Source organism: Clinocottus analis, unplaced genomic scaffold (assembly GCF_023055335.1).
Source record: "Clinocottus analis isolate CAN_PGR_092001 unplaced genomic scaffold, fCliAna1.0.p SCAF_4, whole genome shotgun sequence".
NCBI classification, from domain to species: Eukaryota; Metazoa; Chordata; class Actinopteri; order Perciformes; family Cottidae; genus Clinocottus; species Clinocottus analis.
Window position 1 is genome coordinate 15,924,572 of NW_027176153.1, and position 25,693 is coordinate 15,950,264.

Genomic DNA, 25,693 nt, shown 5'->3' on the forward strand with positions numbered 1-25,693 from the left:
GTTTGGAAATATCTTGACCATTCATTCATCCAAAGCATAGTGCAATCAACCCCTCCCCCAGGGCAGCTGTTAGCCCCTGTCCTGCTTTACACCCATTGACACTCACTGTCACATCCCAGTGACAGCATCCCCCTTCCCCTCCTGCATGGCACCTGGGCGACATACTTCCAGCTGAGGTGGCGTCTTGTGCAGTGACTGCTCTGTGTTGACTTAACCAGACTGATTGACATTTGGTTATTTTAGGAGTGTGATATGGTCTCTAAAACTGATACCCAGTATTTGATATGCTTTTTTTTTTTGCAAGACTCTTAAAACAAATGCAGATTAAACATTTCAATCATGCCTGTAATGAGACCTTAATATAGTGTTTCTTTGCAATTCATGATGTTATTACATGTCATACTTCCATAAAAGTGTGAATGCATATTTACAAGCTAATTACTATTAATTCCAAGCGTGAGACCGTTAATGCCTTTTTATAGCTAATATTGAAAGCTGATATATTGCTTTTAGGATGTTTCATCCCATTTATGACAAACGAGTTATACTTACAGGCTGACCGTTTACCACAGTCACATCATAGGTAATTTCAAAGCTTATATGATTTGGTGTGATGTGTGTGTAATTTAGATAGATAGATGGACATGATTTTTTCTGCGGTGATTTTCCCATATTGTTTATCCATTATTTACACTGTACTAACTATCACTTTAGCATCTCTTGTAGTATTGTGGCCAATGTTATAAATCAATGATCAGGACTATTTTATCTCAACATTGCATTTGTATATGATTTTGTTCACCCCTTTGTTGGTTAGGACATTTTTTAGATTCCAACCAGTCACTGAGAGGCACTGATTTGCTGAAATGTGCTTGTGATAATAGATTAGTGTAAAACATTATTTTTGGTCACTCATGTGATAATGTAGTTGTAAACAGGAACTGTTCTACAAACTATTCCTTATTGTTGCAGTCAAGTGCCAGGGAGAAACATACGAGACTTGAAGTTTGTGCTTTAATGCCACATTTACATTATCCTGCACAATCACCATGTTTACTCATTGTATGTTTTCCACATATTGGTTTTCTGACAACATAGCTGGTGAATGCTCGTTGTATTCAAAGACCACAAGTATTGAATGTAGTTGAGTAAATGTTGTCTCAACTGGCAATGCCAGCAACATTTTTACAGTTTGCAATATTTTAAATTCATGTATGTGTAAGCCAGCTATAGTCCCTTTATGACAGGATGCATGTAGCATGTCATCACCTTATAGGCCATTTTCCTGGGTCCATAACAAGCCAAATGGAAATGCCTGTTCCTGCGTTGCTTGAATAAGAACACAGGCCTGGCAAATGGCCTCTTAAAAAACAACCCAGTTCTGCTAGCCCCCTGTGACCATGGGGACACAATGAGGACCATTCAGCTGGTCTGAGCTGCCGTGGCCAGGAGCTCTGCTGCCATTTAGGCCATTCAGCTGAACCCAGTCTTTGTGTGCACGTTGGAATGAGCTGCCTTAATAGGAAGCGTAGGGAGGGGCTGGTGACTGGTCATACTTGAGAAGATGACGTGTAGTGTGTGTACTACTGAGGGGAGCGGTTCACCATTCTCACCGGGCAATCTCTCACCTGAGCCGGCCAGGGGTAAAAGATCATGTCTGGGTCTTCCCTTGAACTAGCCTACCTGGTTGACATCCCACACCATGTGTCTGGAATATTGGTCTAATGTTGCTGACACAAGCAAAATCCAACACAGATACATTTTTTTGGTGAGTCAGTGTAGCTGGTGGTCATGGGCAAGATGCTATTTTGACGTTAAAATACTTTAAATGAATTCTTCCCAGTCAGTCGTAACTTTTAAAACTCCTAAAAACACCTGATTGTCTGTGTTTATGTACAGATACAGTTTGCTCTTTGTTTGCATTTGGGGTCAGAAGAGATAACAGATTATTGCCAGTTGCTTCCTTTCTAGGCCAGTCATCTACTAGCCTGCCAGCTTTCAGATGCAACAGGCTTGGGCTAGTTTTGTATTAAGAAAGAGGGCCATCAGCTGGGGATGACACCATCGATATGGACCCAGTCTGTATCAGCCATCCATCTTTCCGACCCTAGCCACCAGTGATGACGTGCAGGACAAAGCCTGATGTAGTCTTGAGGAAGACTATCCTTCCAACCAGGGAGGAAGACTGAGAAAGGATATATTATATCTCTCTCTATTAATGGGGTACGCAGCAAAGCGTTGTTTTGGTAAATACTCGTCATTAGGCAATGTGCTTATTTTGAAACAGATTACAGACATGTGATATACTTCCTCAAACTGAAGTTTATGTGGTGCAGAGCTGTTGTTTTTAAGGCGGAGGTCTAGCCCGTCACAAAGAGGAATAAGGGCCTCTTGCACTGATTGAAAAGCTGAAATGTCTTCTCAAATTCGAATACTTTTACAGCGTTTGGCTCTTGCAGGCCTAATACAACATGCATTGTTAACGCTTGCAAATACGACTTGGCAATATGTTAAAAATGTAAATTGTTAGTCACTGCATTATCTTAACAATTTCTTCACAATAACTTGTCTAATTAAAGACTGTTAACATGTGTTTTTCTCTTCACTTTAAACAAGGGGAGAGTGATAGGGGATGATGACATCAAATGTCCCCAGACAAAGCAAATCGGGAACATCGCAGTTATAGACTACTTGACTACTTCCTGTGTTTAAAGTGTTTTGCTGGAACACACGATGTTGAAATAAAAAAAGAGGATGTTCTTGTGCATTTAGACATAGCAATATCTATGAACCACAATGCCCCCTCATGTGCGTTTTGTAACACAATTATTTTAAAGGTTGTTGATAAACATTAAAATGTATTTATTCCTAACTTAAAACTTACCACTATAATTTTCCCTGCATTTAAATGAGCTTTGAGCAGTGTGTTATTTATCTTTTAGAGAAATATAGATATTTGGATAGTGTGTTTTGTTGGCGCCCAATGGGTCAGAATCTAAAATGGGCAAGTCATCTTCCTTCTAGCTGCAGTGCCAAGGCCTTAGGTCCAAGCAGATGGTTGTGTACTTTTGGCAAAGGTCTTTTCTAATGTGTGTTGGTGTGTCTGTGTTTGCGAATTCAAATGTGTGTTTGCCTGTGTTATAATACTGTTACACTGTGAATAGTTAAGGATGGCTACATTCCCTTTTTCTTCTCCAGACCTTTTGTAGTCTGAATTATTCACATGTTCTCATTAAATATCCGGACACCCTCACTGAATGGTGTGTGTGTGTGTGTGTGCGTGCGTGTGCGTGGTTTGTAAGAGTCACTTTTTTTTTACTCTTCCCAGGTATACGTTGAGGCAACCGGCCTGCTTTAGGGCCCATAGATCTATTGACATCCCAGTCATCACCCTCCAGACATGCACATCTCTTTCTACTCGAGAAGATGCTCAACTTGTTGAACTAGCTCACATGTAATATCAAGCAGGGCTTGGCAATATAAAGTCACAATATTGGTCCCACTGTGAGGACTTGTGTGTTACTTCGCTATTGAAGTCCGAGAAGACACATTAAAATCATGAAATATTAGGATAATGTCTGCAGAGTGCCATGAAGGACCTTGGTTGAAGCACCTGCACGAACAAGCATCCTCACTGAAATGGTGCTGACCTTTTCTTCTGACCTTCCTGTGGAAGTGGGCAAATTAATGTGTTAATTACCTACACTCTATGAATATAAGTTCACTTTACACTCAACTTTATTGTCATCTATTGGTGTGACATTGTAGCCTACTTGCATATTTTAAAGTTTGTTGAAATGCAACAGTCTAGGCAGGCTTGCTTGTTTTAAATCCGTGAGTCACTACAATTAGGTGTGTTCTCTTCTCCGGGGCAAATCCATCTGCCACAAAGTGAGAGAACCTGTTTTAACCTCCTGCCTAACAGGGCTGTTTACTCAGTTTGTGGCAAACTCTGACTCATCATAAGTGAATAATGACTGGGATTTTGTAATATCAGACCCTTTCTCCTAGTCTGTACAACAACCACCTTCATGGACCTATCTGTAATCTCAGCTGGGCTAACGGGGACGGTGAAGCTCCTCCCTGACGTTGCATTGCACAATTATGCTGATCTTTTGAGGCCTGCAGTCTTTTAGTCAAGGGCCCGGGCTGTGACACACCAGACAATGTTAACTGATTCACACTCTGATTTATGGCCTCATAGGCTAAATGATGAACTCATTGATAGTAAAACAGAAATCTTGTTGTGTTCTTTGTTATTGTCAGACTGTGGGAGCTGATGCAGAGTCCCTTCAATGTATTGCCAGGCTATCCACTCTCTGGCTGGCCATGTGACTGTGCTAATGCTGAAGAATGCTCTTGTGAATATAAATAGACCTGGCTGGCAAGACAAATTCGCTTTCATGCCTGAGGAGGAGAAAACAAGCATCTCTTTGACACAAAAGCCCTGCCATTATTGCAGTAGAGGCCACCCTCTCGAAATCCCAAGGAGTCAGTCCTAATTGTGTGCATTTTATCTTGCTGAGGCTAATGCTCCTGGCTTGTACACAGCAACCAGTAGCAAACACTTGCACATCCAACCACTAGATGCTTGGCTGCTAAATGTGGGTCACTGTTACGTCCATGGGTTGTGTGGGAAATACCACGGCCTGATGAGAACTGACCTTCTCAGGCCAATCAGCCGGCTGTTTGACCCATTGCGAAAGTTGCTATAGTTCTGCTAATTGTTAAAGCAGCATTCCAGTGGTTTTAGATCTTTTAGCATGCTGCCTGTGTATACTTAACATTAGTAGTGATGAAATGAGGCTATGAGTTTAAGTAATTCATGAATTAAGAAGTGGATATTTGGTCATGTCATTATGTGGTACAGGTGAAGGTAAGGAGTGTTAACAACCTGCCTGCTTGAGATCAACAAGTTTCTACCAGCAGCTGTGTACAATCAGTTGCATTTGGAAGATTTATATGAATGATTTACATCTTTTTATATAACCAATCAAACTATTTAACCGCCGATTAGCAGCATCAATGTGTAAACAACAGAAAACATTAGCTTTAAGCATACATTTCCCTTTATCTATAGCATGTACATTTATTTTGTACTGCGCCTTGTCTTGCGGAATAAACTTGCAAACAAGCAGCCCAGTCTGTTCACTAATTAAGTGTGGCTTCATTTGTCTCATGCCGCTGAGCAGTTCAAACGTATCTGTAAATGTCAACATGGTTTGTATTGGATTTAAAAACGGAGGGGTCCTTTTAAGGAGGCTAAAAGGACTTTTCTGATATTTGGATCATTCATATTTTTTTTTTCCTTTTAGTGATAACACGTTAGTGCAGATGATCTCTAACTGTGATAAAAATGACCAAAGCGCTGACCATAAACCTGCTCTTATTTGGTCTCTTCAGCTGATCAGCCACAGCTGATCATTACAGCCTTTGTGGAACACAGGGTATTTTCTCAGCAGCTGGTCAGTTTCTATATATGAAATCGCAGGCCTGCGTCAGAGGAAGTGCTGATGGGGAAACCAGAGCTCAGGGGTAAAGCGGTCCTGCTGTAAATGTACAATGAAAGTTTCCAAAAGGTCAACTACTCTCTCCGTCGGTCACTCATTGGGTAGTTGTAGTTTTTTTTTCTTTTGGATTCGTGCCATGCATTCGAATAGTTCTCTACCTTATTCTTGTGCGGAGCCAAAGGGTTATAGAAAATATTACCAGTGAGTAGAAATCCTCAGGAAGCCCCTCAAAAAGCTGATAAGTATCTCCCCTCTTAGCCCCTTAGAACACATTGTGCTGGAGCTTGGCTTGAAGTCAAAGGCCCTTTTTAATTCAACTCCCCAGAGAAAGATGTTAAACAAATACCATGAAAACACACAGACTGGGAGCGGCTTTAACCTCTTAATCTTCAACTGTCAATAGCACAGGCAATGTTGTATACATTGTATGTTCATAGCCTTGAATGGAAACATTAACTTAATATTTAGAATCACAGCTACATTTCTGGCCGAACTGGCCTCAGTCATTTTCTGAAGATTTGCTCTTCAGATTGGTTGTTTGCTGTGAAGTGTGTTCTGTATAGTCATTACTGTTGTATGAGTATTGGACTATTTTGTAATGTTAACATTGAATTAGACTCTGTTTTAGATGGTTGCTGGAGCTAAAGATTAGCCAGTAGTGACAGTATATCACTGACAGTATAACACTGGACGCGATGTTTGCTGTAACCGGCGATTTTAAAACAACCTCAAGAGTGTTTTCCCGAAATACCATCAACAAATGAACTTTTCGACAAATTGCAATGTTGTAGCAATACATAGTGTATAAAGATACAATGAGCAATAGTATTATCATATTTTTTATCATACTTATCAAAGCAATACTATTATCATATTCATCATAGCAATATTATTATTATATTTTTGTGCAGTACAGTTATATCTTTTATATTTTGTGCCTTATTTTGTTTACCTTAAGGTTATTGTAATTCTGTGTTAGGAGGACTGAGCAAAATAAGCTTTTCATTGTGTAGAATAACTGTCTGTTATTTGTGCATATGACATAAAAACATCTTGAATCATGAATCTATATCAACACAGTATTTTGCAGACTCCTTTATCAGTGGGAGGCCTTCGACAGCAGGTGCACATTGTGCTACATGCTCCCACAGGCGGTGACGACACTGACTGTGTGTCTGGATGTTATTCAAATTACCTGACTGTGATTGGGATGAAACAGCCATTTGATTTATCTCCTAAGATTATCCAACACAACTTTCTCTTGACACTGTGTGGTGAAATCAAGTGAGAACGTAATGTCTGACTTTACAAAACTATGGCCACACTACTGTACTTGTTAAAATGTTCATAATTTTGAATAGCATTTTGAATAGCATCCCTGCCATTTTAGACTTGTGGTTACATAGAAAGCCTGTGCAACTGCATTTCATCCAAAAACACATGGCGATCATTTATTAGTGTTTTTACAGTTATGTTTTGGGTGGGTAAGCTATGGCGATGGGCTTTTCAAATGCACCTGATGCATATCTTTAAATTGTATCAGGACCAAACCAGTTTTAATTGCTGCACTTCTGAGTCTCACCTTTTCCTCACTCAGCACTCTTCCATCTAATCCCCTTACATGCCTGTGTTGTCGTGAGTAGTTTGTTGCTATCACCGCCTCACTAACATTCCCCTGTGACCTTGCACCTTCAATTCCATGTGAAGTGACATGTTTTCACTGACACAAAGGTTGGTGTATTGTAGGCTTTTGACAGGCCTGTTTTACACCACATTTTCTTTTACATTTGCTGAACATTCAGAGCCACCATTTCAAGAGCGAGATAGATGCCCATCATGATGACAGGCTGTTTAATGACTGTGGGTGGTGGGAGCTCAGGACCATAAGCGGTCCAGAGAGTGGAACATAGGCACTAAGTCCTGTGTGGTTTTAGTGCCAGCTGTAGACGCAACACCTCAGGATGTTAGTTTCTCACAGGTCACCCCTTTATTGTGAGCTTTTAATAGTGTTTTAATGAGTCAGCGGCCGGGTGAACATTCCTCCTATATTAATGTCCTATTTTTAACCCGTCATTCATTAGCAATTAAGCAGTCAAGAAACATATTTGGTGCATATGTTTTCTAGAGATGAAACAGCGAGGAGCTGTTGCTAAGCCAAGCTCAGTTTGTATAGCAGGTGGTAGGCGAAATATTGTCAAGTGTACTTACGGACCACATGTGGACAACAGAACAAATGGATGTCTGTTGCACACTTCTAACCCCTGTATCTACACCACCACCACAGTGAAACGCAATACCTCTGACTCACTTTCACTGGTCAGTACACTCTGGTTACCAGCAATAAATAAGTGTCTACTTTGTTTTTCCAGTTATTCGCAGTGCGATGAATGAAGACTCAACCTACTGACCTGGTTACACTGCCCTCAACGAGCTAAAAGAAGAGAAAGTGACAAAATGTCAACGTGTACAATGGAATAGGCCTTTTTTACAGTCGCCATTTAAACTTGTTATAGTACAAAACAATCACAAGTGTTACTAATAATATTAATGCTTACAAATTAATCTCATTAATTACAGATGTGCTTTTAGCCCTATGGTGGAGAGAGAGAGAGAACGGCCCATAGCTGGAATCAAACCCAGGACATTGCAGTTACTGTATATGACATGCACTACTATAACCACACGGCTATTAATGCGCTCCAATCACTACTATTATTCTCACGCAATCTTTGTGCATAATGACAGATAACCAGTGAGCGGCAGGGTAGCAAGCTGACAACTGGAAAAAGATCTGGGATTTGGTCTCTCACTTCAGGTCATCTCACTCACATTTGCGCCCACTGTACAACAACAAACATGCAGCCTGCTAGCTAACAGCTCATGATTAAAGTCAGCCCGACTGAAGAATTAGATACGTTTGCTGGTACCAGTTGTGGCTCTCCAACATCAGTTGTCTGACGTCAGCTATGAACCATCTGCAGTTGCTCACCAGTCTTATCACTTTGATGAAGTGCTCTGAGTTTCTGTAAAACAGCTTATCACTGCCAAGGTTGTACAGCATACCTGTTGTTGGAAAGTACTGTGACCCAAATCTGCGTGTGAGAGTCTATTAAAAGATGAGCTGCACTGATGATAGGTGATTGTCAAATTTGGATGAAAGGTGAATTAAGGAGTCGGTAATCAGTGATATGGTTTGGATTACAAGGACATTTTTAGTTTGTCTTTCTCAATCCTCTTAATGAACAACGGCTCAAAAACTCATCTATACTCACAAAGATGGCTCAAGAGTGCCTTCTAGTTCTCGGACAATATGAAATGCACAGTGTAATATAAGTAATGGAGGAAGTAGGGCGGTGCTCAGTCCGCACTCAAACAGAATATGAGTGCTTTAAAAGCTTGGAAGGAACATTTAGTTTTATTTCTTTGGCAAAAACAACTTCAGGATGCTAACTGTCTGATTGCTGGATGTTTCTTTCGGTTTGTGGATGTAGCCTTATCTTTATGTTTATCTTCGTAGGACCAACACAATCAAGCTTAAGTGTTTTCATCCCGTACAGGAAGGTCAGATTTAATGAAACAATTAGGTGTTTGAGTTTGAATTGGCCAGCAAGTGTGTCGGTGTGCTCGTTTGTATGCTTTACATGTGTCTTACAATGATGAAGGAATTTGTGGAGGCTTAGTTAAAAGAATATGTGATTTGTCTCAAATTCAGGCCACTAACACAATGATGACCTTGGTGCATTATGAGTCTTTGTCTTTATCGTTCACTCTAGTTTCGTCTGAGCTCTACCTTGCTGCTTTCCTACCAGCGCCTCTGACATGGTTTCGCTATCAGTATTTGATACCTCCACACACATTTTGTTGCGCCCTCTGTGCTGCTCACTCCATTCTTCTGTAATTGTTGAACACAGGTGTTACATATGATTGATTGTAAGCCGTTACATCACATTGGAATTTGTTCACTTGAACCAATCTGTAGAATCAACTAGGACAGCCACTGCCAGCTACTTTTTCAGATTTCTTTGGGGAAAAAATTGTTCGTATTGCCCTGCTACAGTGCTTGACTGAAGAGGTTGGAGTGAACAGTGATAATTGATACATGTTTCCCATCCCTACTCAATCATGATTTGACAGTTCAGTTAACTCTAAAGTCCCGATGACTGTTTACACAACCAAATACAAACCACTTCCACTGGAGAGTCTGTCCAGAGAAATTACACACCCTCTGCCTTTTTCGCAGCTGCACAGCAGATTTCTTCTTCCATCTTGAGATTACTTCATACTCGACGTCTGCCTGAAAACCCCCACATAGACTAACTGGGTCCCAGAGGAATTGTAGGCCTGCTTTGGAGTGGAAAACATTGGTCCTGGAGTCGAGAGGCCTTTGTATAAATGTTTTAATCTCTTTCCAGACATGAACAAATTACCCCCTTGGCTGAGAACTGATTGTTGCTGATATTTGATAACTGGGATTTAGCTGCTGAGTCCCTACAGACTTTGATCTGAGAGTTCTCCAAAGTCAAGGGTGTGGATGCCAACACAGTTGTCTGGTCATTTTCAAACAACCAACTGAATACGGATGATTCCCATTATTTATTTATTTTTGTATACTAAATATAGTTACATAGTGCAAAATTGGGAAACCATGATTACTGAAGAAATATTTCTTGCGATACTGAGGATGGCAACCTACAAAGCAAATCTTAAAATGCATACAACCTAATTTAACCAGTGTGTTCACAGTGGGACTCCAAATAATGATGATTTTCATGTATAAATCATACATGATAATTCATATCTGGGGTATGTATATTTACTCTTTTTCTTCTTTTCTTACTGCTCTAAGAGCATGAACTGTGGAAATCCACTGAACCTAATGTCCAGGTGCCATTAAATGGCCTTAGTGTCAGGCTCATTCATTTGCATTTCCTGCAGAGTGCTATTTACCCGTATTCTCAGCACAGTCTGCCTGTTGTTTTTGTGTTTCTGCTCTATAAATAAGATCCTGTGGGTGACGTTAGTTCCTCTCTTAGCCCCTGTGTTTATGTGTGTTTTGGGATCTAAATGTGCATACTGTCACTGTTTGTGTGAGAATTTCTGTTTGTGGTTTTGCTTTGTATCTTCTTGCCGTCATGTGCTCACCAAGACCATACTGGAGACTAGCTGTCTTTTGTTGGTATCTAATTCCTGTGAGATTGAGTTGTAACAGTGTTGCATGTTACCATCTCATTTATTACAGACCATAAACAACTGATAGACAAAGATGGCTTTGTGCAGATCGAATATTGTTGGCTAAAAACCCAACACAATGATCTCACAGAGTTAGAAAATAGAGCCTAGCATCAGTTAAGACATTTTTGTCATCTATCCTTTTGAACACACGTCCATTAACATGTCCAGACGGAGGCATGTAATCTGTTAGGTTAGATGTAATCTCAGATTACAGATAAGGATAAAGCCCAAAATGCGAACACTGGATGATTCTCACAACATGAAAGGGAGGTTTTATTTATCCATATGTGTAATCAAGGTAGTTATTCTCATTGACTTGCGTGTGTTTGTGTCCATGTGTTTTTCAGTAACCTGTGTGTGCTCACAGGCAAAGGAACTGATACTAGGAGGCAAGAGGAAGTTGTGGGTGACAGAAACAGTCATGTTGCTTCTCAGCAGCGCTGTATAGCACCAGACTAATCTGACCACAGTAATTACTGTGTGTGTGTGTGTGTGTGTGTGTGTGTGTGTGTGTGTGTGTGTGTGTGTGTGTGTGTGTGTGTGTGTGTGTGTGTGTGTGTGTGTGTGTGTGTGAGGAGGTTGCAGTGGTTTGTTTTTGAAAAACTAACCGAAAACGACAGAAACCGTATATTTAATAAGATAAATTACATTATTATTGTTATTGTTGCCACATCCTCAATAGAGAAGTGGAAAAGCAGCTCAGTGTCATTTGTTCATATGGAATCTTAGTGTCGTTGAGGGTGCTGGGAAGCTAATCGACTGAGTCCCTTAAGCCATTTAGGATCGCCTGCTCATCCACCAACCTGCCCAACACACACACAGGAACGATCAGATTGAAGTCAGTAAACTACAGTAAAGGTACACTCATTTGGGTTGTGTGTCCGTGTGTGTTGGGCAGGTTGGTGGATAAGCGGGTGTTAACTACCGGTACAGTCTACACTCTCTCCTGTCTGCTGGCAACAATGAGCTCATCAGTGAGCTCATCAATCAGTCTATGAGAGGACACATTAGCCCAGTAGTGACCTCTGACTGTTGTTGAGACCCCCAGAAACTGTCCTGCCTCCTCGTTGATATCGTTTTGGTGCACTGTTGGGAGTGTTTTTATCAGCTAGTCCCTGGGTTGCTGGCATTCATATACTGCCATATTCATCTATAACCCAGGGTGCTACCACTAAAGGCGCTTTTGCTTCTTCAAATTGCTTGTGGGCTTTTAATGCATGAAAATGTGACCACAAAACAAATGGAAAACTTTGGCATTAAATAGCGCTTCACTGAGCCTCTCAGGCACAGAGGAGCATTTCCCAAAATGAAAAACAGTTTTTCACGTGCCAAGTCATATCAGTTAAAAGGTAAAAAAACAACACTGCGTTGCAGTATAGAAGTTGGCAGCAGTTGTTACTCTGATGGAAAGAATAGCCTGGAAGCACTCTGGCTTTGTTGTTGGAGTTTTATGTCAACGTCTGAGACTTCCACCAAAGTGCTGTTTGTTGATTGTGGCAGCTGAAATTAAACAGTTTGTTCAGATTATTAATCCCAATCAAAACAATCCTTTTAAGTCCTTTTCTAATATTCATGTCACACATTGCTAAATGACTCGGAGGTTTTAGGTGCTTCGGGTGAGGATTTGTCCTAGTTCATTTGAGTTTCATTGTGTATTCCCCTCCACACCGCGTGTGTATAACCATAACCTCAGTCTTTTCTTCCCAGCCCTCTCTGACTGTGTGCTGTTCATTATTTATCATTTATTTACCGTTGATGTGGTTTTGTGTTTCTCATTAGGTTGGTTTGAGAAGGCCAAATATTCAGTTGATTGTTAATAGTGACCTCAGAAACAGTATTTTAAGTGTGTCAGCTCAGCCAGTCACTTGATTCAGTCACTGTTGGGAGTGGGAATATCAGCTGCATGGAAAAAACAATGGAAACACGGATTAAGACAATAATGTTAGTACTATTGAAGTAATGTGGCATCTGGACAGCTAATGATTGAGATTAATTTCACGTAAGCCATACTTGGAATGTATTGGCCCACTAATAGTATAGATCCACCAGTTTAAAGCACTAGTTTAATGAAGTTTGGAAAATTACTCTTTTAAGGCAAAGTTGAAACATTTTTGGAACAAGCATCATGTCACATAAAAACTTAAATCACCAAATTACTAGTGAAAATCAGAATTAACCAGACTTTGGCAGCAGATTTGTAGACATCTTAAAATATATATTTGATGGCCTTAACCAACACATGAACTGCAGAAAAACAAAAGTCTGTAAGAGGCAGAAGAATGCCAGTGCAGATTAAAACTGGTCTCTAAAGCCTTGATGCACAACTTGTACTATGAAATCCCTCTACGTCATAATGTGGCTCGATAATAATTATTGGTGTGACTGAGAATGCTGTATGTGTGCGTTTATCCCCTCTGTGACCCTCTGCTGTGAGAGGATAAGCCTTCTATATGGCCTCTCCTCAGGTCAGAGGTCAACAGCAGCAGTTTAAAGGAAGTGTCAGAGGGTGACTGTCATCTTGGCTGCGGTCGAATAGTCAAATAATCACCTCCTAACGTCTAACCCTAAGCACTTTTCCTTAACCTCTGTGGAAACGTCACGGGGTTAAGGAAAGATGGGAAGGAGAATTCATGAGGAGTTAGGAAAAGACAACCGCGGTGTTTAGAGAATCCGACTCCACTTTCACAAAGCGATGTAGTTATGACGCGACGGCAGGCGATGTTAGTGACGTCGCTCTGTCTGCAGCGGTGAAACTACAATGTTGTAGTCCATCTCGAACCACAATAAAGCATCTGAAATACTTCATCTGCCTTCTTACAGTGTTGCGTCAAGCAGACGATTAAACAACCCAGTTCATATATTACTTTATTAACGAGGTTGGAATAAAAATGAACGAAGCAATATGAAAGTGAAACCAATGGATTTTACACAGAGTACAAAGCTGCTAAACTGTTTCTGTTCAGTTTCAAACCTGCTGAATAAAATACATTATCCCACTAACGGTGTGTGTCATATCCATTTATGTTGTTATGGTTTATATGCAGATTATAATCTGATCATAAAATTATCCAGACAACAGTTTATGAAACACCACACAACTTTATAGTGCTTTATTGTAATGCAACAAAATCAGAATCAGAAACGGTTTAATTGTCATGTAAGTTATTACAAACGAGAAATTTGTCCTGGCGGAAGGTGCACCACCACCACCACAACAACAACAACAACAACAACAACAACAACAACAGCAGCGAACATTTAACTATACAAGTGAAATTATAAAATAGTTGATTAAAAGATTATAATCATAAAGGCTGAAGAGCTCGACCAGTTTAACTCTTTCATTAAAGCTTCTTTAACTAAAGTAAAATAAAAGAATGAGGGTTGAGCTGTTTCATCACTTTACAGCTGTGTTCAGCAACAGCAATGTAACGTTCATAGTTTTCCAGCCGGTTGAACAAATTATTGAAAGTATTTACAAGTTATGCTACTTATTATTTACATGATCCGCGTTTGTCGGTCATGATCATTTGTTCTCGTGAATGGCCAAATGAAACGACGTCACTTTAAATGTTGCCGCCGCCGCAACGGATTGTGGGTTGGCATTATCTCCTTTCCTTTCATTAAGGAAGATCCAGTGTTTCCTAAGCTAAAGGAGCTAAGTTAGGAGGCATAAAGCTCCTTTCCTTTGCGTTTAGAGAATTCGACCGGCACTTATTATGGCGGCCAATTAGGTACTTCCGGGTTATTTCCCTAAGTTAGGAAGGTTCCTAACCAAAAAGGACTATTCGACTGCAGCCCTTGACTTGAATGAGCTCTGAAGCAGCCACATTAGTCGGCCTGTTTACACAACTCGCTTGATGAAGACACACTTTAACGCCTGGATGACAGAAGGCAAGATTACGAGTATTGCTTACAGAAAGTAGATAACCTTTGTCACTGAATTTATCCATCTTAGAGACATTTTTACACAAAACCTGCCTCTACTATTACTACAATATTGAGCAGGTCCCACATTTGCCTGGACAAGAAGACGCACATGAACCTGGTTTGACACACTGACACACATCTGACAGAGAAGGCTTGTAATGTAACTCTGCTCCGGCTCATTTAGCATTCACTCCTCTGTGAACTGTAGCACCCCTCAACCTGCAATGGCTGTGTAGACTCACATGTACACACACAAATATTTTGCTTTCTGCACCTCAGAGGAGCTTTTGGCCAATGGGCTAGCTTTCCTGGCCAGTTGGCCCTCTCTGTTAGCATGATGCTCTCTAATCAGCACATTCCTCTCGACAGACACAGGGAGACGATTTTGGCACCACATACACAGGGTGGGGTAATGCTCATATCCTGTCCCCTGACCTCAGATTACACACACACACACACACACACACACACACACACACACACACACACACACACACACACACACACACACACACACACACACACACACACACACACACACACACACACACACACAGTCACTGTTCGGTTTTGCACATGCTCGCACTCAAAACACCACATTCTTGCTCTCAAAACATACAGCTTTTCCTCTGTTTTGAAGCAGCTGTCACAGTCAGTCTTTCAACCCAGAGCCCCCGGTGTCTCTGCCCACTGCCAGCTACAAAGCCAGTGCGGTCGTGCCAGTCCACGCCTGTTGTATGCCCTCGCACTAACACAGACTCTTCTCTGTCTGTGTTAATGACCCTCCCTCTCTCCATCTTTCCATCCCTCCCTTGTTCTTCCTTGCACCACTTGGGCACCATGACTAGGCTTGACAGAACCCCATCTCCAACAACACTAACGTTCTAGTCCACTACAATCAATCTGCTGCTGATTTGCTGTATTTGCATGTCTGTCTGTGAGTGTGTTCCTAGCCTGTAGCCTGTGCCTAAAAGAAGAACAAACAAAGAAAAACTGATTGTAACGGACAGCTGCTGTGTTTTTCATCCAAAGTATATTTGAGGTCAGTGTGTGTATCAGGCATGAAGTCAGACTGCCGGCCACCCCATTGGAACTTATTCAGAGAGTGATGCAGGATAACCACCACATCACCCGGCTTTATCTTAAATAAAGTGCTCAACCTGGTCCAACACGAACATGTAAATCTATGCATAGATTTAATCTGTTCTACCAGCATTCAGAGAAAGACAAAGCACTCAGCATTTAATCACACATGTGCGCGCTCTCAAACTTTCTCTGATTTTGCTGGGTTTTTTTCTCTTTCTTTTCTGCAAATGATAGTCCTTCTGCCCCCCTCCCTCTTACCCGTTTCCCATGACTGTGTTGCAAACTTCAAGTATTTCCTGCATGGGAAGGATCTGAAAAAGAAAAAAAAACTCAAATACTGCCAATCTACAGACTCAACCCTGGGAGCTTCTTTTTTTTGGACTCAGTTGTTTTTCTAGGCAAACACTACACACCATAAGATAGTGACCACAGTGTGAGAAAGCTTTAGGACACACAGAATCTGAGTCACACATGGGACTCTCCAGTCCCCACCCAGTGCAGGCTTTTCCAGCCCACCACCCTCCAATCTGGTGTTGAACTTTGGCTCCCCCCTTCTCCCCTCCTCTTCTCATTTTCTTTCCATTGTTGTTTCATACACACGATCTGTGTTTGCTCTGGCTTCTGCTAGTGACTCTCACCGTGTTTATCACCTCATCGCCCACAACCTTCTCCTCCCTGTTATCTTTGATTTTCTCCGTTTTCTTGCTCTCTAAGTTGGGTGGTTTCCTTGTCGCCACCGGTCAAAGTGTGGGGAATGTGCTGGGTATGAGGCTAAGCAGTCCTTTGGCACGTTGCACTTGACATAGAATATTGTGTTATCACTGGACACGGGAAGAAGAATAACAGAGTTTGAGGTAGTAGGTTTATTTGTGTATACAAAGAGAGTATGTATGTGGTATGTGTGTTGTGCAGCACAGGGAGACTGTGTGTTTTGGGTCCCAGTTAAGTAGACTTTGTCTTCCCTCTGTTGCTCTCCAACAAACGTTGGTCGCAGTGGGAGTCTTGCCGACTGAGGAAGGGGTGGGGCTGAGTGTACAGTGGGAAAGAAAGGGGGGGAGGTGGAAGAGATAAATCGTTGAGTCCCATGTGAAACCACCTCACATTGCTTCCTTTTTGCTCTGCTTACTATCCCAAATGTTCCGATATCCTTCAGATCTGCCATTGTTCTCTGCCACGCATGATTATCTTCTAGTTGCTGTAATCATATTTGGGTTTCATTGCCTGGAGGAGGTTTCTGTGCACTCATCATGTTTGTTCACTGGGGCTAATGTACGGCTCAACAATGGAGTTATCTCCTTGCCTAGTTGTAAATGGACCGAGCTGTTAACATGTGTCGTTCAGTAAATTTGGTTTAAAGGATTATTATTAGGACCTGCACACATATTAGCTAAAGCAGAGGCTGTGTGTTTGTGTGTCAGAGTAGTGTTGTGTGTACGTCATCTGGTTTATGTGTCTGTGTGCGCAGTTGTGTGGTGTATGTGTGGTAATTATAACTAACCTAACGGTGTGGTGTCGCTGTTCTTGCTCCTAGGTGACATCACGCAGAAGGGCTATGAGAAGAAGAAAGCTAAACTGCTGGCCTCCTCCATCCCCCATTTGCCAAGTAAGGCCAACCAACTCTTCTTCTACTCTTTGCTTTTCCTAATTTCACTAGTAAGCGATCCTTCTCTCGTCCCTGCATAATCTCCATCTTGTCTGCATTTTTGGTGTTGATCTTTCAGACATGCGGAACTCATCAAGTCATGAGTTCAGTAAGCTGGATGTTGCATTTGAGCTAATAGTTCTCCCCCATCTGTATGGAGAATTACATGGGAGAAACAGTGGTTTAAGTTTTTTAGCTCAATAAAAAAAGTTAGCATCACTGAATATCCAGTGTGACTGTAATTCTCTTTGTCCAAATTGTCAAAGAAAATGTTTGGCTTTCTGTGGCACTCTAGTGGCTAAAATTGGAATTGCACATTTGATAACAAAGCATAGAGTAACATCTAACAACTTCTCTAATAACTGCGGTGCTGTAGAAAACCCACAAAATAACACCAAACCACTGTGCGTCTCAGAGTTGAACTGTGAACACAATGTGCTTAAACCATTATTAGTTTAAAAGCAGTCACCAGAGTTTCACTGTACAGCTATGAGCCAGTCACCTCCCAGTCATCTTGTTGGTAAGATGATATGTTCAGCTGACTCACATGAGGGTGTGGTGTTTCCTCAGAAAGAATTGCACAACATTAGCATCGGCACGAAAAGATCTTTCTTGATGTGTCACTGTAAGCTCATTTTAAAAAGAGGAATACTTAACTTCCTTTCCTGCTAGTTTAACCGCGGCCTGTTTTGGCTTGAGCTACCACGTAATACATGTGAAGTGATTACGCACACAGGGAGTTGAAAAGGACTGCAGAAATCTAAATCTCATGTGGATAATTTCCATATTTAGTACTTAAATTAAATTTGTTGGTGGGTTCTGCTTTGGCAGCTTGTCCTGTATGTCAAGGAAGGCATTGGGAAGCTTTGGAGTTCACCTCCTGCTCCTGCACCCGTCCCATTCAGCGTCTTTATCCCTCTGAACCATCATCCACACAGGGACTTCGTTGCTCAGGCCCCCAGAGCAGAGTTGACTAAAAATGTGTTTCCTTAAATCTAGCCCAGTTTCAGGTACTGCAATAGTGGTATGAGATACACCAGTCAAGTACATGTCCTTATTTCACTTTGTGCTCAGAGGCTCTGTAGCGTGGCTAAATTTAGAGAGCTTCTCTGAGTTTAATATAATATTTATGCCTACACATAGCTGTAATGGCATTATATAAAGCAAGATTGTGCATCCTTCCAAAAGATCAGGTTTGTTTTTTGTTTATTAATGTCACCCTACTTGTGTTTTCATTGACTTTCCTGTAGATGTGGATCTGTCTCTGCCAGATGTACAGCTTTCCCCCGGCCACAGTGTCGACCCCAGCCCAAGTCCTGAGGCCCCGGGACCCTCCACTTCAGCTTCCAGACACCACCGTGCACACCGCAGTGGAGGGACCAGGGATGACCGCTACAGATCAGGTAAACAGCGTACATAAAAAACACACACTTTAACAAAATCGTTATATAAAACCATCCAGCCATAACAAATCATCATTCTGTCAACTTGTATGTGTTATATATTTTTTCTCCTTCTTTCTGTTTGTCTACCTCACTTATTTCTCCCACTCTGTTTATTCTTGCATTTAATATAGACATCCACACAGAGGCTGTGCAGGCAGCACTGGCCAAACACAAAGAAGAGAAGATGGCACTACCCATGCCAACCAAGAGACGCTCAGCCTTTGTCCAGTCGCCCATAGATACCTGCACACCTCCAGGTAAACTAGAATAATTGCTGTCCCACTGGACAGTTAAGTGCTTCCTTTTCTTAAGTGTCTCTGGAGCCGGTCCCTGTATCCCTGCCAACTGTAGAGATGCTGCTCTGTAGCTGACTTCTACATATTGATCCCCCTTTTCAAGGACGGGGCGTTGATAAATGAGTCCTTTGAGGCTAAACGGTTTAAAAGACATTTAAATGTTCCGGATTTTCTCTTTCCATCAGACACATCTTCTGCATCAGAGGATGATGGCTCACTGCGCAGGAAGGCAGCTCTCAGTGCAGTGCTAGCCCAGAGCCTGCAGAGCCCTGACTACTGGATCAACCGTTCAGTCCAAAGCTCCTCCACGTCCTCGTCTGCATCCTCCACCCTCTCCCATGGAGAGCCCAAACCACAGCCCCAGCCACAGCCACAACCTGCTGCTTCCTTGTTGGCCGATTTACTGGCCCACACACGCATTGGTAAACTTAAATAGCTCCAACGTTCACAGATACATAACAGTGTTTGTTGGAGGTTGTTCCCATTCATGACTCTCGCTTTCTCTCCAGAAAACAGCGTCCCCCCAGATGTGACATCCTCCACTCCCCAGGAGAGAGGGCCCAGGGTGGACCTGCCTCCAGCCGTCAGGGGCATGAGCCGTGGACAGAGCCGCTCCAGCATGATTGAAACCGCTGACGGTACACTAACTCAAGCCCAGATGTTCATGAAAGTCTGTTGGTGGTGTCAGTGTGTATTTTCCAGAGTGTACATTTCCACTAAAAAAGTAGAAAATCCAAGTAGTTTTCTACATGTTGAACTTGGTTAACTGTCATCTGGTTATCAATCTTCTTCTTCAGATTGGAGGTCAAAGCTATTTCATGTGCTAATTAAGGCACCTGAGTGACGTTTTCTGTTCTGCATTGAGCGCATGGCTCACAGCATAGCAGTGACAAAACTGATTGGATGGTTCAAATTATTAATCGATCTGCCCTTGTTCAACATTATCCTCATTACATCGTGTGGTGAATGCTGCTAATCACAGATATTTTCTGTTCTTTCTTTTGGGTCCCTTAATCCTGTCCATGTCTTGACTTTCATTTAAAAACGGAAAAGGAAAAGGTAATTTAAATCAAAATCGGGGAAGGGAGGGATGCTGAAGAGCCTCAAATCAGCTTGCTTCCAGCCTGGTCTGTCTCTCTGTCTCTGTTTGTCTCGTTTAGACGTAGAGAACCTCCTATATTTTATCTGTGTCTCCTACCAATTTCCCTTTTGAATTCTTCCTGCTGCTGATTCTGATCCTGACTGTGTGCTCGTGCCCTGGGTTCTGCCTGTGTCAGAGTGTGATATAGTAGATTAGTATTTGTGATACAATAGCATTGCGTGTGTGTGTGTGTGTGTGTGTGTGTGTGTGTGCGTTATTTGGGTTGTTTCTGAGTGTGGCTATTGCCTCTTTGTTTGTCCAGGCGTGCCTGTCAACAGCAGGGTGTCCACTAAGATCCAGCAGCTGTTGAACACACTCAAACGGCCGAAGAGACCACCACTCAGCGAATTCTTCCTCGATGACTCTGAGGAAATTGTAGAAGGTGAAACACAAAGTGTGCTTATGCATTTATGTTTGTCTTTTTGTAAGAAAAGAAATGTGTTGAACTGAAGTAATCCGCTCACTTATTCACGTGAGCAAATTTATCAAGCTTCAATTTCACCATCCTACATAGCGTGTTTAACAATATCTCACTTGCTTGAAGTTGCTTCATTCAGACTGATTGTAGTTACTATTTTCTTTAGTAATGTAAGATTTTTTTTGGCATAACTAGGAAAACTGGTAAATATGTTTAATGTTCAATTAATGAACGTTCAACGGAAAGAAACTGACCAAAATAAATGTATTATTATTTTAATAGTTATATAACTGCACTATATTGCAACATATTGTTTCATGTTTAAGGCTTCTCCTAATCATCTACGTCCTCTCACTGTCGTCCAGTGCCCCAGCCTGACCCCAACACCCCGAAGCCAGAGGGACGTCAAATCATCCCGGTAAAGGGAGAGCCCCTCGGAGTGGTTAGTAACTGGCCTCCTGCCCTGCAGGCTGCCCTAGCCCGCTGGGGTGCCACCCAGGCCAAGAGCCCTGCCCTCACTGCTCTGGACATCACCGGCAAGCCCCTCTACACACTCACATACGGTGAGCACCACCTCCACTCATGGCAATGATAACGTAGACAGTAAATGCCAAAAGTTCTGTGTAGTCTGTTAAGTTAATGTTTATGATATTGTGCCTACCAAATGTAAACGCAAGAGTTATGTCTTTTATATGAGCTGGTTGAAGTGAATAAATATGGGCTGGCTTGAGCAGAATACCGTCTACATGTACAGTACATTTTCCACAGGAGCTACAGTGGGTTGTGGACTTGAACTATCCTGGATCAGTTTTACAACATGATAATGGCAAGGACATTTTATAATTATCATTGACTTTTCTTTTTCACAGGAAAACTCTGGAGTCGCAGTCTGAAATTAGCCTATACACTGCTGAATAAACTGGGCACCAAGACAGAACCTGTCCTACAACCTGGAGATCGGGTAAGGGTCTCTCAGTTGCCACTTAATATGAAAAATATTAAGGAGTGCGGAAAATAACTTTGTTTGTTTCATAGGTGGCACTGGTGTATCCCAACAGCGACCCTGGCATGTTCTGGGTGGCTTTCTATGGCTGCCTGTTAGCTGAGGTCATCCCTGTGCCAATTGAGGTACCATTGTCACGACAGGTAACGAAGTTGCTCTTGTCAAGAGAATTCCTCTGTGGTGATCACTAACAAATACCAATCAGTCTTAGTTTTTTAGCAGATATTTTATTGACTAACTACACTGTAATGCCATGCATGCACCTCTAATCATTACGTTTTGCATGGTAAATACAATGCCTCATTGCTTATATAGTCATACTTAAATATAGATTTTTACAACACCAATATATTGACAGCTAGAGTGCATCTGTGGTTTGTAATTGCCACAGTATTTGTATACTAGCCCCCCCATGTGTGTCATGTGTCTTTTGACCCTTATCCCTCTCCATAGGACGCAGGCAGCCAACAGATTGGCTTCCTATTGGGCAGCTGTGGTGTTAGTCTTGCCCTGACCAGTGAGGTCTGTCTCAAAGGGCTGCCCAAGACACCTAACGGAGAGATCATCCAGTTCAAAGGTCAGTAAGCCCAAAAGCACCATTGTCACTGCTGCTTGCTAAGCTACAGCCATCACTGTGTCAGTCTCTATGGGAGCCATTAGAGTACGGACTCATTGAAAAGGAATAACGGGTGTATGTTCGCTGGCCAATTTATGGCTTCAGTGTGTTGTAACTCTGCTTGTACAGAATCGACTGTTTACTTTTGGCCGTGAAACCGGGAGGCTGAAAGGTCAACCGTGGCGGCTTGGTGTGGCTCCAAATCAGTGTACCTAAACACACTTTCTTTTTTGATTTGTGTCATTTAAAATATTTTTGTGTGTTTCTTTATGGTTATGTTTACCAGGATGGCCACGGATGAAATGGGTAGTGACAGACACCAAGTATTTGACCAAACCGTCCAAAGACTGGCAGCCTCACATCCCCACGGCCAACACAGACACTGCCTACATCGAGGTATTCTTCAAAACATACAGTCACAATTTTGGCATTTCTACTTTTGGTTATCCCACAAAATGTGATTGATTTACACGCTCTTTCACCAGTACAAAGCAAGTAAGGAGGGAACTGTGATGGGAGTTGCTGTGTCCAAGATCTCCATGCTGACCCACTGTCAAGCCCTGACTCAGGCCTGTAACTACTGTGAAGGTCAGAGCTCGGTACTTTAGTAACTTACAGTATACCACTCCTGCTTTCTGTCTCTTTTACGCTCACTCACTTTCTGTGTGTAAGGATGAGACACTTAAGCAACTAAATGAGCAAAATTAATTTGACAAGTTTGAGAGTGCTCTTCAGCAAAAGCACCTCAGAGAAGATTATCTGAGGATCATGATTAGGGAAAATACTCTCTACACTCTAATGGACCACAAATAATAATAATAAAAAATAATTACTAAGATAATGCATTTTTCACACAGTCAGCTGGTGATTGCACACATCCTCACTTACGTGTCTTTGTGTTTTCTGTCTTAGGGGAGACACTGGTCAACGTGTTGGACTGCAAGAAGGATATGGGCATGTGGCATGGCGTCTTAACGGTGAGCTGGATGCAACAAGACGAGTTGACCTTTTTGTTTTTGGTTTGTAGCACAAGGTGACATTGATAATTTGTGTATTTTTTCCAGAGTGTCATGAACAGAATCCACACCATCACAGTGCCATATGCTGTCATGAAGGCATGTCCCATGTCCTGGGTGCAGAGGGTCCACATTCACAAAGGTTTCAGCCAATGTCCAATCTTACTTTTATATTAGTTTTTTTCTTACTATTTTATTGCTTCCGTAATTTTGTGTATTTTCAAATGATAAAAGTAGACGCCAGCCTTAATGCAAAATAGGTTTTGTTTCAATATATAAATACTGGGCCAAAATTGCAGATATCGATACTTTTTATAATTAAAAGTGGCTTGTGTACATACATGCTGCTTTCCATTGTTAATTATGTGATGATATGCATGTTAAAACACAAGCACAATGAAGGTCAAACATTTATTTGTTGAAAACTCTGAATATATAGACGGCTTTGTTTTTAATGAAAATTTCCCTGCACCATCATTCGCATCTGTGAAATGGCTCGAAACACGATCCTCTTTTGTGAACTAGTAACTAGTATCTTTGATGAAATACAAATAAGAAGAAAGAAACTGATCCATTTTTGTGTGAATCCTATTAAAGCTAGAATTGTTTTTTTTTCATTTAATTCTGTAGTATCAATCCGCCCTAGTCAATCGATCCCACCATGTTGAATATTATTTGAAAATTTCAGGAAAAGTCAAGCAGAAACAGTCTACACAATTTACACATCACTGATGAAACACACTTTAAATACCGTATGTAAGAGCGTCATATATAACGTTCCACTTACCCTCTGATAGCACGCGTCGCCTTGGTGAAGTGCCGGGACCTCCACTGGGCCATGATGGCCCACAAGGACCAGCGGGACAGCAGCCTGTCCTCTATCCGTATGCTTATTGTGGCTGATGGAGCAAACCCATGTGAGTCAGATGGTCTCTTTGTAATAAACAACTACTGTGGTATGAACTTATAGGTATGACTATTTCCACCTGTTTTGGTAATGTGTATTATCCTATTGTTTTTTTATCAGGGTCTGTGTCGTCGTGTGATGCCTTCCTGAATGTGTTTCAGTCTCATGGCCTGAAGCCTGAGGTGATCTGTCCATGTGCGACCTCTCCTGAGGCCCTGACTGTGGCCATACGCAGGTACAACATCTGCATAATCGCACAAGACGCTCTGATATGGTTGTTTTGCCTGCAAACAACAAAATTTGCTTTTCAAACAATGCTCACCATTACGTCACTTGTATTTAGTGGGTCTTAAAATTCAGATGGGGAGTTTCTGTGTTTTGTATGGACATGACATCATACTTATAGTATGTTAGTTAAACATGATGTCTTGGTTATTATCATATCACTACTTGGTAAAACAAAACAAAACCAACTAAGGTGATTTGTCTTTACTTGTCCTGCCTTGGTCAAGATTAAAAAAAACCTGAAACCATTGCACTTTGAGACTGAGCCTTGTTTCGTTTATTGGAAGACTTCAACAATTAATTACCTTTCTGGTACCTCCCAGCTTGACCCATTATTATTTCCTTTGCACTATCACCTCTCTTTGTGCTTTGCAGGCCTGGTGCACGAGGAGCGCCACTACCAGCCAGAGCCATCCTGTCCATGGGCGGTCTGAGCCACGGGGTGATCAGGGTGAACACAGAGGACAAGAACTCTGCTCTCACTGTTCAGGATGTGGGCCACATCATGCCTGGAGGTTAGCCACCATAGTTGGCTTTAAATGACATTGCAGCTGCCCCATTTATTGTACATTAATTATTTATCTTATCTTGATAGGAATTCAGGTGCTCAAACATATGTAATGTTGTGATCTGTTGTTGTGTTTCAGCTCTGATGTGCATTGTGAAACCGGACGGGCCTCCTCAGCTGTGCAAGACGGATGAAATAGGAGAGATTGTTATCAATTCTCGGGCTGGAGGCACCATGTACTATGGCCTGCCTGGTGTCACCAAAAACACATTTGAGGTATGTCTGTGTGCGCTGGGATTGGCTTCGGTACACATGCTTAAAGGATTCACAAGATGGAGCCACAGTCATCATGAAACTGTTTCATTGTCTTCAACATCCCAATTACTCTCACAAGCCCCCCTAGGTGTGTTTTGTGTATTACATTTTTTTAATTTAAATATTTGTCACGGCAATATTAACCCTTCAGTAGCATAACAATTATAAAGAATATAATATATTATGATTAATGTATAATGCATTTGAGTCTAATATTTGATTTATCTGCTATCTTGTAGGTAATCCCTGTCAACCAAGCCGGAGCACCCATAGGAGAGATTCTCTTCTCCCGGACTGGTCTGCTTGGATTTGTAGGACCGGTAATAAAAAACAACAACACACA

At 41.7% G+C, this 25,693-nt stretch overlaps 1 protein-coding gene across 1 annotated transcript in view; it reads left to right on the plus strand.

Annotated features, from left to right (window-relative positions):
- Window positions 1–25,693, plus strand: part of dip2ba (disco-interacting protein 2 homolog Ba) — a 38,409-nt gene that overhangs the window by 1,224 nt on the left and 11,492 nt on the right. Inside the window, exons 2-20 of the mRNA XM_068596856.1 lie at window positions 17,290–17,361; window positions 18,651–18,803; window positions 18,977–19,102; window positions 19,327–19,563; window positions 19,651–19,779; window positions 20,545–20,664; window positions 21,066–21,263; window positions 21,570–21,661; window positions 21,736–21,846; window positions 22,157–22,280; window positions 22,606–22,715; window positions 22,805–22,907; window positions 23,232–23,296; window positions 23,384–23,477; window positions 24,133–24,252; window positions 24,363–24,477; window positions 24,903–25,042; window positions 25,175–25,311; window positions 25,590–25,670. Of these exons, the coding sequence (XP_068452957.1) occupies window positions 17,290–17,361; window positions 18,651–18,803; window positions 18,977–19,102; window positions 19,327–19,563; window positions 19,651–19,779; window positions 20,545–20,664; window positions 21,066–21,263; window positions 21,570–21,661; window positions 21,736–21,846; window positions 22,157–22,280; window positions 22,606–22,715; window positions 22,805–22,907; window positions 23,232–23,296; window positions 23,384–23,477; window positions 24,133–24,252; window positions 24,363–24,477; window positions 24,903–25,042; window positions 25,175–25,311; window positions 25,590–25,670 (2,327 nt within the window). The remainder of the gene's footprint in view (window positions 1–17,289; window positions 17,362–18,650; window positions 18,804–18,976; window positions 19,103–19,326; window positions 19,564–19,650; window positions 19,780–20,544; window positions 20,665–21,065; window positions 21,264–21,569; window positions 21,662–21,735; window positions 21,847–22,156; window positions 22,281–22,605; window positions 22,716–22,804; window positions 22,908–23,231; window positions 23,297–23,383; window positions 23,478–24,132; window positions 24,253–24,362; window positions 24,478–24,902; window positions 25,043–25,174; window positions 25,312–25,589; window positions 25,671–25,693) is intronic.